The sequence below is a fragment of the Antechinus flavipes genome, chromosome 1 (assembly GCF_016432865.1).
Source record: "Antechinus flavipes isolate AdamAnt ecotype Samford, QLD, Australia chromosome 1, AdamAnt_v2, whole genome shotgun sequence".
NCBI lineage: Eukaryota > Metazoa > Chordata > Mammalia > Dasyuromorphia > Dasyuridae > Antechinus > Antechinus flavipes.
Genome location: NC_067398.1, coordinates 311,887,162 through 311,898,442, shown reverse-complemented (window position 1 = coordinate 311,898,442; position 11,281 = coordinate 311,887,162). Strand labels below are relative to the sequence as shown.

At 41.6% G+C, this 11,281-nt stretch overlaps 1 protein-coding gene across 2 annotated transcripts in view; it reads left to right on the top strand.

The window, feature by feature from the left end:
• Window positions 1-574: 574 nt before the first annotated feature.
• Window positions 575-11,281, top strand: part of UNC13B (unc-13 homolog B) — a 56,878-nt gene continuing 46,171 nt past the window's right edge. For both annotated transcript variants that reach the window (XM_051965368.1, XM_051965361.1), the window contains exons 1-2: window positions 575-3,217; window positions 9,086-9,108. In XM_051965368.1, coding sequence (XP_051821328.1) covers window positions 775-3,217; window positions 9,086-9,108 — 2,466 coding nt within the window. In that variant the 5' untranslated portion in view covers window positions 575-774. The remainder of the gene's footprint in view (window positions 3,218-9,085; window positions 9,109-11,281) is intronic.

The window sequence follows — 11,281 nt, the reverse complement described above, 5'->3', positions numbered from 1 at the left end:
TGGGCTATGTGTTGGTTGATGATGCCAGAACTACTGACATTCTTTGTTTTGTTTTTTCAACTGGGAATTCTGATGAGGACTTAGGGATTCAAAGATTCACTTCAGTTTTCCAGCACATACAACCTAGAATAGTCACCCTGTTTGGATTCAAGTGTGTTGTCTCATTTTGTGTCTTTTTTTGTTTATATATTTGAACAATATCATTAAAATATTTTTTGATAACTGTAATTTGAGGTTCTTGGTGTTGATGTATTGCATATTCATTCATTCAATCCATTCATTTATTCATTCTTTAGTTCTCTAATTTTATGTGATTTCACTTTTTACTATGTGGTTTCCTTCCCCCATCTCTTAGAATTACTCTGTTTTTGCAGGTTGTAGGAAATTTTGCTCCCCAAAAGGAGAGGGGTCCTAGAAGACTTACCTGTATCACAGAATTTGCTTTTTGTTTGACATTAAAAACTACAGTGAAGACCAAGGATTGAGAGTTATAGGCCCAACATTCTTAGCTAGAATCTACTGACAGGCCAGAACTGCAGCAGGAACCCAAAGAGACAAAAGCCAATTTTATAGACTTTATTTGGGTTTTTACTATTATGTTTTATTTTACTCTTGTTTTTTCTTCATTTTTTTACCTTAGCACACTGTTTTTCCTCTCTTAATAGTTACCTGATAAGGAAATCAAGTTGGGATCCAAAGGCATATGTTGGACTTGAGAGTTAGACACATGTCTTTCTTGGGCGGCATGATGCTCCAGGCCCACTGCAGCAGCCAATGATGTTTGCTAGGAATAGATTGAAAAGATCAGGACGTGGCATTGCCTTTCCAAGAAACTCTCTAGGAAGCATCCTGGCCAGAAAGAAGGGGAAGAAGCAAAAAAACCCTCAGGTCCTGAGGGAAAAAATGAAGAGGTTGTTGCAGGAACCTCAAGAGAAAAGCTCTGTAGACCCAAATACTTTCTCAAGGCTTTCCTCAGCTGATTCAGGGTCAGCTCTGATCGATTGTGATACCAGGAATAAGCCCTCAAACCCTATTGAGACCTCTCCTCAGGATAGGACTTTGCTGCCTACTTGCTGTGACCAAGTGGTCACAGTTAAGAGTGAGAAGGCAGACATGACTTGCAGTGATTGCTCAGGGCAACCCAGTGGCCCTGGTTTAGATGGAGCCCAGTTGGGTAAGAGGCAGCTCAGCACTTCAAAGCCTGACTTTCGGGACATCTCTGGGAGTCCTGCCACTAGTCAGCAGGAACTCCCTGAAAAAGAAAGAAACAAGCCCTCTCCATCCAGAGGTGATGGCTCCAAGAAGCAGCCAGAACCTTCTGGAGATGTGGTAGACTACATTGTGAAAGAACTACAAGGGATCAGCCGCCTCCAAATGGAGATTGCTGAGCTTCAGCAACACCTGAGCTTGGTCAAAGGCTCTGTGGATGAGGTATCCAGTTGTGTGGATTCAGTGCTGAGTGAGATTGAGGGATTACAGGTGGGTGGCAATCCTTCTACAGCCAAAGCATGTATGATGGGGAAATCCAAGGAGTGCCATCTGGAAAGGCTCAGGGAAGAGCCTATCTTGTATTTTTATGGCCTTCCTGAGCAAGATGGGGAGAACACAACAGAGCTTGTAAATAGCTTTCTGGCCAAGCACCTTTGTGTTAATGGCATTCAGTGCAGCAAGTACATCAGGGATGCTCACCGAGCCAATGTGGCTGTGGGCAAGGCCCATGATCCCCGGCCCATGATTGTCAGGCTTGTACATCCAGAGCAGAGAGACTTCATTTTGCAAAAATCAATTCTCTTACAAAGCGTAGGGGTCCAGATTGCAGCACAGGAAGAGCCCAGCTGGTCGAAAGGTTGGAGCCCTCAGATGGACTCCATTTCATTGTTTCAGCGAGGGCTGCAGGATCATCCCTGGCGCTCTTTGAGCCTTGATGAAGGGGTTCTACATGCCAATAAAAGGGACAAGGCACAAAAAACAGATGCTGACTGGGTCAGAGCTCAGAATCAAAGTGGGAATTCCCAGGGCCAAAAGCTTTGTTTTCCATCCAAGGTTACCCCAGCAAAAAAAAACAGTGTGGTGGCCGAGCCTTTGGAAGAAGTTGGGAAAGCAGCCCAAATGGTCTTTTGCAACTATGGAAAACAGACTAGACCACAGAGGGAGGCCCTTTCATCTATTTTGCAGGAGAAAAAGGGCTCTGTCTTAGAGTCCATTCCCATGGAGGAAGATTCTGGGAAGGCACAGGAGTTTCCACAGCAGTCTTGTGAAGGAGTTTTGTGCACAGGAACAAAACAAGTTGTCCATAGCATTAACGAGGAAGCCAACTACTGCCCATCTTTTGAGGGTACCAGAGCAGAGAAGGGCCAACTGCTGGATTGTGGAACCGGACTTGAGATTCTGAGCCGAGAGCAATTAAATTCACTTTTAACAGATGAGTCCAGAAGGCTGATGACTCTAAACCATGAAGGCACAATGGATGAAGTGACCATTGGACCTGAGGCTTTCAAAGACATGGTTCATATTAACTTAAATGAGGAAGAGGAGACTGCCGTGCAGGTCCTTAGGGATGTTTTGGATAGCTCCTCATATGTTTTGGATGCCTCACAGGAAGATGACGATGGCACGGACGTGAAGTTTTACACAAATAAATTAGGAAAAGCAATTCATCAATTCAAATCAGCCCTTCAGGGAGTATTTCAGAAGCTGGAGAGCAGTGATTCCTTCAGTCCCGAAGGCCTGGAGAGCAATGAGAGTGGCTCCCAAACTGATGACAGTGATGGGCCACTGCAGATGTTGAGCCCAGGAGACAGAGACTACTTAGTAGAAAGCCCCTCAAGTAGGGGAAGTGAGAGCTTGGCTAGTGAGGCTACCACCAGTGAACTGGTTGTTTCCAGACATAAAGAACAAGCCCATTTGGACCACAGAAGCCTTTCTCCTGCTTCCAATGATTCTCTGCTCTCTTGTTCATTGCCATGTTCAGATTTGGATGTCTCTCTAGGACAGCTGAAGCCCATGAGCAGCCTTGGAGATGAGACTTATTCAAGGCCTCAGGAACCCAAGGATGGGAAATTGAGCCTAGAGCAAGTGTGTGCAGAGACTATATACCTCAACAAGTGCATCAACAACTTCAAAAATGTACTGAGAGAAAAGAGACTAACGCAGAAGAAACTTTTACAGGAATTAGTTCAGGAGGCAAATTGTCTTTCAGCTGAAGAAATATGTTCAGGTACATTAAGTCTATGATGGATAAGTCCTTTGCTGATTGTCCAGGATTTTCCTTTGGCCAGTACTGGACATTTGAAAGAGCACAGGGGTGGGTGGACTTGTCTCAGCTCTGTTGTAAATATACATGCAAAAATCAAATGGGTCAGGGATAGTACATCATAGTACACCTGTGATTTTGTAGGTATAGGGGGCTCCTAAGTTTGGGAACTCAAGTAGAGATCTTCTTTTCAGTTAGTATCATCTAGAATAGGGCTTATTAAATGTTTTCTTTTTGCCCAAGAAATTTTTACATGAACCCAGGTATATAGGTATATAAAATAGTCATGCAAATTAAACAGTTACTAGTAATAAATCATAATTTTGCATCCCCCACATTCAGTTATGAGGTCTCTTATAGGGTCAGGAATCACAGTTTAAGAAGCTGGAGTATAAAGCACTGAGACTTCTTAGTGACTTGCCCAAGCCCATACAAGCCAATATATGTTCTAAACAGACCTAAATCCTTCTGACTTGGAGGCAGTTTCTGTAGCCACTGTTTGCTCTTGTTTGTATTTGTTCTTTAGTTATCAAATACAGAGTTGTTTAGAACTCTTGTTACAATAGGACATCACATTGTGTGGTTGTAATATAATTAAGCTAAAATGAAGATGTGGCTACAAATTGTTTCCTGTCTAGAAAAGTTGGCCATGAAATAGATCTGAAGTACAGTCTTAAAGTAGTAACACAGAAAGTGGAATGTCATTCATAATTCCTTCTTTTCCATTTCCTTCCTATTCTTCTAGTTCTTGACATGATGTGGTTTGGTTTACTAAATGGTTTAAGGATTATATGAGATTTTCTGGCTAGGAAAATGAGGATGAGTGACATAGAGAAAAGACTTCAAGAACAGTAATTCAGAAAAAGTATTTTGTCCAGCAATGACAAGACAAAAGGTCAATTTTCCATTTTTGTTTAGTGACTGCTATACAGATCAGAATAAGTACCTGTTAGACATTTATTCCTTTTAGGGAATCATAGCCAGATTGACAAAGCACCATTCTTCTGGGCCATCAGTTAGAATACAGAAGTAGCTTTGTGAAGATAGCTACCACATTAGGCTCAACCTGCTTGGGGATATTGCATATAGCTATATAGATACAGATATAACTATAGAATTTTGCTGAGATAATGTTAAAATGAATAGAATTGGCTGGTTTTTGTTTGTTGATGGGGAGGGTATGGTATGGGGTCCCAAGTCTTTCCTGAGGAGGTAGGAACTAGTTTTCAAATGTGACAGTGTTTTTAAGATTATAGTGGGCTGTTGTAAAGAGCTGTGAAGGAGAAAGATGATATAGATCTTCTCCTCAAAGCACTTAAGAGTCTTACTGGGGAGACAGGACTCCCACATGAAACAACAGTGAACAATATCACTTAATCTATCAAGATTTACTGAGTGTTTCCTGGATGCCAGAAAATTTACTAAGATCTGATGATACAAAAAAAGGTCAAAAACAGTTCTTATTCTCAAGGACCTTTTTAATGGGGATTGTAACATATAAATAAATAGGTATACCACAGAAGTCCAGCCTACATGGAGGGTACAGATTATGTTAAGATGATTATACCTTTGTGCTAAATTATTTGATACACATCTAGTCTATCATTCAGGTTAAATTAATTAACTTCTCTGGGTCTGAGAGTCCTTATTTGCCAAATAAGATTGGAGATTGAGGGATTGGAGTCGATATAAATGTATCCTTAAAGTCTCTTCCAATTTTAAAGTTCCTTGATTTTGTGACTATAAATGTGGTAGGAGTTCATAAAAATGAGAGATCAGTGAAGCTTAGAATAGTGAAAAAAAGACTTCTCAGAAAGAAGAAAAAGCAGAATTTATATAGGAGAAGCAAAAATTTGAAGTAAGTGGAACAGCATGAGTTTTTAAAAAAAAAATGATCTTAATAGAACAGAAGGAGAGTGTTTTGAGGGAATAGGCAGGCCTGCTTAATAAACTCCAGTGGCTCCCTGATGCCTGTAGTACTAGATGAAGACCTCAGTTTGACATTTAAATCTCTTCACATCTTGTCCTTCCTTGTCCCACCTTCACTTTATCCTTTCTACTTTTCCAGTCTTCTTCTAAGAGTCTTCTTCTATTCTACAGTTCAACTATCCCTTCTGGTGCCCCCACTATTCCATACACAGAACATTGTAGCTCCCTTTGTCATCATACTTTTGCACTGTTGTTTATCACAGTTTTACTTTTGGACTTAATTCAAACATCGTCTAATACCTGAAGTCTTTCCTAGTCCTCCCAGCTGATGGATCTCAATTTTAGCTTCCCAGGGATAGGAAAACTATTTATTTTTGTCTCTGCATGCCCAGAATTTAGCTTGCTGCCTGAAACTTAATGTTAATTGATTATGAGGTCAGATTATGAAAGACCATTGGTCTTAGACTGAAGAATTTGAACTAGTTTCTACAGGTAGCTGGGAGCCTTTGAGGTCTTTGGCCAGTTATCTGAAGAAAATTGTATTGTAAACAGATTAATATGGTAATTAATCTAGTGATCTGCATCATGAATTAGAAGAGAGAAGAAACTGAATTGGAAGTAGGTAGGGTGTGAGATAATGAGGACCCAGATTTGGGCAAGTGTTAGTGACAGTGGAGATAAAGAAAGGCATAAGTAAATAGAAGAGCAATTTGACTGCTTTATAAAGTTGTTTAAATAGGTTCATCACAAAGGTTTAGCTGGTCCTGGAAAAAACTGTTCCTGTGTAATGGGTTTGGAGTACAGGAGATTATGTAGAGGTTAATAGCAAAAAGAAGAGGTAATGTGCTGCTTCTTTCTCACCTCTAATTACTTGAAAAACAAAAGAGAGAGTTGGTATCTATTATCCTCTCCCCCCACCTCCTGCCCTGAGAAAGATGGCACTGCAGTCCTATTGGAGAGTGAGACAGGGAGAATCACATACTATGTTTCTTCCCAATTATGATTGAGCTGGGTTGCACAATGTTGACTTTTATAAAATAAAGTTAGTCAAAAATCCCAAAAGCACTTTCTTTGGCTGATGATTAGACTTTTCAAAGAGTTTGACTTTAATTTCAATGGTAGACTCCAAGGATGAATTTTCCCTTCCTATCAGACTACCCCTTCTATAGAACAGAGGCTTGTCAACAGACACTTGTCTCATCTGCAAAGCTAACTCTGCCCAGATTCTGACCTGCTCCTTTGTCCCATTAGTATCTATAGATTTGCCCATGGCGAAGCAGCTGGCCTAGAGAAGGGAGTAGTTTATATCTCATGAAATGAGGGGGCTTCAAGCAGGATAGAAATTCGTGACAAACATAATTTCTTCAAAATTGAATTCCTGGGAATAACATATGCTTCATTCCTTTGCTATCAGCTTTAAGTGAGACAATTAAACATACCAGTGCTACACTAGTGTTTCTAATGTATTACTTTGATCATATTATTCCCCTATTGCTTAATTGCCTTCAGTGCTTCCTTACTGTCCATTTAATGAGTCCAAACTACTTGGTTTGACCTTTAAAACCTTTCACAGGGCCTGCAGCAGAGTGGGAAGGATGATATCAAAATCTTAGCCATTCTTCAAAATCCAATCATATGTCATCTCTTACATAAAGTCTTTCTTGATAAATCCCAGCTGCTGTTGCCAGGTTTATATTTTGACCTGGAGGCACCTTTTTTTTTAGCTGTCTGAATTCCAGCTCCATCTAAACAGCCAGCTGGTTCTGGATGGCATACTATTGTGAGGCAACTCTAGAGTGTTAGACCAAAGTATTCCAATAGATTGTCTAAATGCATTAATGTTACAGTAGGGCACAAGAAAGAGGGAGGCAGGTACCATAGATGTGAATATTCACTAGATATTCCAGTTGACTGTATCTGTACATGGGGCGGGGGGGGGGGGGGGAGAGAGGAGAGGAGAGAATGGGAAGGGAGGGAAAAAGGAGAGGGAGAGGGGGAAAGAGAGAAGAAGGAGAGGGGGAGAAGAGAAGGAGGAGAGAGGGAGAAGGGAAAGAAAGGAAGGGGGAGAGGGAGGAGAAAGGGGAGAAATGGAGGAGAGGAGTGGGGAAAGAGGGGATTAAAAAGGAGAGAGTAATGGGAGAGGGAAGGGAGAGCTGGTGGGGAGAGGGGAGGAGAAAGGGGAAGACAAGAGAGGGGGTTAGGGGAGAAGAAGGGGAGAATGGAGAGAGAGAAGGAAGAGAGGAAAGAGAGGGAGAGAGAGGGAAAGAGAAGGGATAGAGGAGGGAGAGATGTGGACAGGAGAGAGGAGAGAAACTTGGATGGACTTCCTGAAGGGAAAAAGAAGGCAATTCTCATTAGGCCCTAGGGGAAGAACCCGGAAAGAACCTCTTTTTGACCAAGAATTTGGTATAGAGAAAGGTATCTGTGCCTGATAGTAGTCGGACTAACTAGGTTTTTACCCTCTGAGTTGTTGCTTCAGGATCCCCTTACCATACTCCTTCCTGTACTCTCTAAAGCTGGAAAGCTGGTATTGTACCAAGACATATTTGATCATACACTTTTACTGATAGTGGAGTGAGGGGAATTGGGGAAACTGTAGTCACTGATTCTGATGTCTTCAGGTGGCCTCTGGTCTGGCCTCCTGACGTTGAATGCCTCTGTTGTCCCAGGATAACAATTGTAGTGATGTTTCTTGAAGAAACAAATTAGAAAGTAGGAGGGCCCAAGCCTTGAGTGAAGCTAACTTGTCCTTGGGGTGGAGTTGGCCTGGATACTGCTGAAGAGTTTGTCTTGTTTCGGAGCTCTGAGGCAGAAAGTTTGAGCTTCCCTTGAGAAGGGAGCAGAACAGGCCCTATCTTCATTTGCCTCACGGGACCAGGAGCAAGGGAGGAAGAACATGAAACAAATAGGCCCTGCTTCCCAAAGTGACACAGCAGCTCTACCATGAATGTGGCTTCTAAAACTCATGCTTTCCCACCAGCTGGGAAGTAGCTATTTTTCCAGGGAGGCTTCACAGGAGAAAATTTAGCTGAGGTGACCACACTCACACCTAGGAAACAAATGGAGGACAATTATGTGTCGAACTGTGAGAACTGACTGAATGTAATAGGAGTTCAGAGAAAACGAGATCTGTGTGAGCCTGAATAGTTGGAGAAAGCTTCATAGAAGAGATGGGATCTGGGCTGGGCCCTGAAGGGTGGGTAGAATTTGCATAAGTTGGGGGAGGGAGGAGTGGGAAGGGACATTCTGCATGATTATATGATGAGGTTATTATTTGTTCTTTAAATAGGTAGAAGACACTTTTTAATAAGAACTGGGCTAGTTATTTTTTAGCAAACTCAACCCGAGAGCAGGGGTCCTCAAACTACAGCCCACGGGCCAGATGTGGCAGCTGAGGACATTTATCCCCCTCACCCAGGGCCATGAAGTTTCTTTATTTAAAGGCCCATAAAACAAAGCTTTTGTTTTTATTATAGTCCGGCCCTCCAACAGTCTGAGGGACAGTGATCTGACCCCCTATTTAAAAAGTTTGAGGACCCCTGCTTCTCAGTTGAATTGTCAAGGACCTAACTGGGACAACAGTGGGTCTGGTGGAATGAACACGTGGAGAAGGGAAATGAACACAAGATTTCTAGTCTTTCAAGAGAAGGCCTTTCTTTGTCTTTGTCCCTGGGGAGATTCCCAGCCAACAAAGGCATGTGATGAACTCAGGAGATCAGGATGGGAGTACATCAGTCCAGATTTTCAAACTATTCTCCTTTCCTTTCCCTTCCAGCTCCCCAGGGCCCAACTATCCCATTGCTGAGCTTCTTGGAGAATTGGCAGCCAGTTTAATGTCCCACTGATGTACAGAAATTTAATCTCTTCTTTCCTCTTTTTATCTTCTTTCTTTTCCCCTTACAGAAGGAAGGCAACAAGCCCTTCAGGTCATGTCTCGTGGTTCTTTGCCCCAAGTGGGGTGTGCATGCTCTGTGCATGCTTATGCCTGTAGACACTTTGTGTCCTCTCCCCAAAAGTGGTGTGTGTGCATGTTCTGTGCCTTCAGATGCCGTGTGTCCTTCTTGCATTCAGCATGTTTAGTTTCTGGGATGGGGGAGGTGAGGGATCTGGGTAGAAAATAAAAATCTATTTAGTGCAGGGGCTTAAGTTTCCTTTGAGCTGTCTATCTTATCTGGGGTAAAGGAAGGGAATACACATTTCCATAGTGCCTATTTATGTGTGATAGGTATTTACAAATATCTCATTTGATCCTCGCAACATTTTGAGGTAGGTACTGTTATTATCCCTATTTTGCATTTGAGGAAACTGAGGTAGAGGTTAAGTGACTTGCTCAGAGTACATCTAGTAAATGTCTGAAGATGGATTTGAATTTAAGATCAGTCTACCAGTAATACAGGCTTGAGAACCTTTAGGAATTGCTGGAACTACTTCTTCTATTGCTTCTTTTAATAAAAAAAAATTGATATCTTTTTTTAAACTTAGTTTAAATTTCTCCTCCTTCCAAAGAAACACAAGTTTTCTATTACTTTTTTTGGAAAGTTTTTATCTAGGGTGTGTATCCTAACCAGAACCAGGATTAAAGGTAGATAAGGTGAACAACTTTCTTGGGTATACTACAAAGATTCTTGATTTTGAATATTTATTTTTATAAATGCACAGATTTGCAATGCCAGAAAATTCTACTCTTAGTGTGATTTATTTTGTCAAAAGTCAATATGCTTTAATTATTTCTCAAAGAATTAGGTGGACCATAACATAAATGGGACATAATTATCAAAAACAAAGCACCCATTTTCACACTTTGCCCATCATTCTGCCTTTCCTGACTTTTGAAAAAAGCCTCGAATCCTTCACTCACTTTGAGTGTACTCATAATCAAAGCTATGCAGCTCTGCCTCTGTTCTCTGCTCATCTTGTCCATTGGAGTGCTATTTCACATATATTTTAATTGCCAGAATTTGAGCCTGGGGGAATCCAAAAGCCTGCGTTGATTTTGAAACTAGACTCCTTTGGGGCAGGCTGTGGCTATGAGAGAAAGGGTAGGAACTGTAGGTCCTGGTACTTAGTTCTGATATTGGCTCCCATAGTAGTGTTTGCCTTTGATTTGCTCAAGAGACTTGGAGATTCTGGAACATATTTTTCACCCAGACTAGCAGACTCTTAACAGTTTGAAGTGTTTGTTTTGATTCTTCACGTGTTAACTTTTTCCAAGTGCTTTTTTAGCTGTTCCTTTCTTGTTTTCTTTGAAGCTTCTACTCTCAGCATCTCATTGCAAGATTTAGTAGAATCATCAAGGAAAACAATTCTGGTTTAGAGACTGGTGCTGATCAACTGCTGCTGATTCTCCTTAGAAGCTTTAATGCAAAACTTGAAATGTGTATGATAGTATCAGGTTGTTCTTAAGTCCTAGTCTGAGTCTTGGCCTGGGCTTAGAAACCTTGAAGGGGAGGTTGGTTTTCAGAGTTTATTGCCCAAGGCTGGGTGCTAATCAGTGGCTTTGAGAAGGCAATAAATGTGCTTGTGTGCTGAAGGTGGAATACATTTAAGTTAAGACAAGCTATTCCTTGGTAGGAGCTTAAGGGGAACCTAAATCAGTTCAATGAATATTTGGGCCTTAAATTTTAGCCCCCTGATTGGAACTGATGCTTTAATTAATTCTCCCTGATTGCCCTGCCTTTGGGGCTCTAGCTTCCCTGTTCTGTTCTGAAATTATTGATAGATTTTCTTGTGGCCTCAAAGGGATTCATCCTTTGGAAGGCTGGGAGTAGGATGCAAGGAAGGCAGCTGCTCACTCCAATCTAGGGAAGAAAAGGAGTTGTAGCATTTTGACATTGGTTAGTCACATTCTTTGAGACCCTTTTGCTTTAGAAGTAGCTGATCCCGATCTTGATTTCTAGGATCCACTCTTAAGGGAGATGGAAGCCTTTTACCTGAATTAAATTCAGATTCTTTGGTACAGTACAGTTCGCAAATCTTGGATCTTGGAGAGGTGGACATAGGACCCTCTGCTGAACTCTTCAGTTATGTTGCATCCTCCATTTTCATCTTCTTCATCCCCATCCCATATGTGAGGTGGTCCTAGACCCCTGCTGAGCTTTT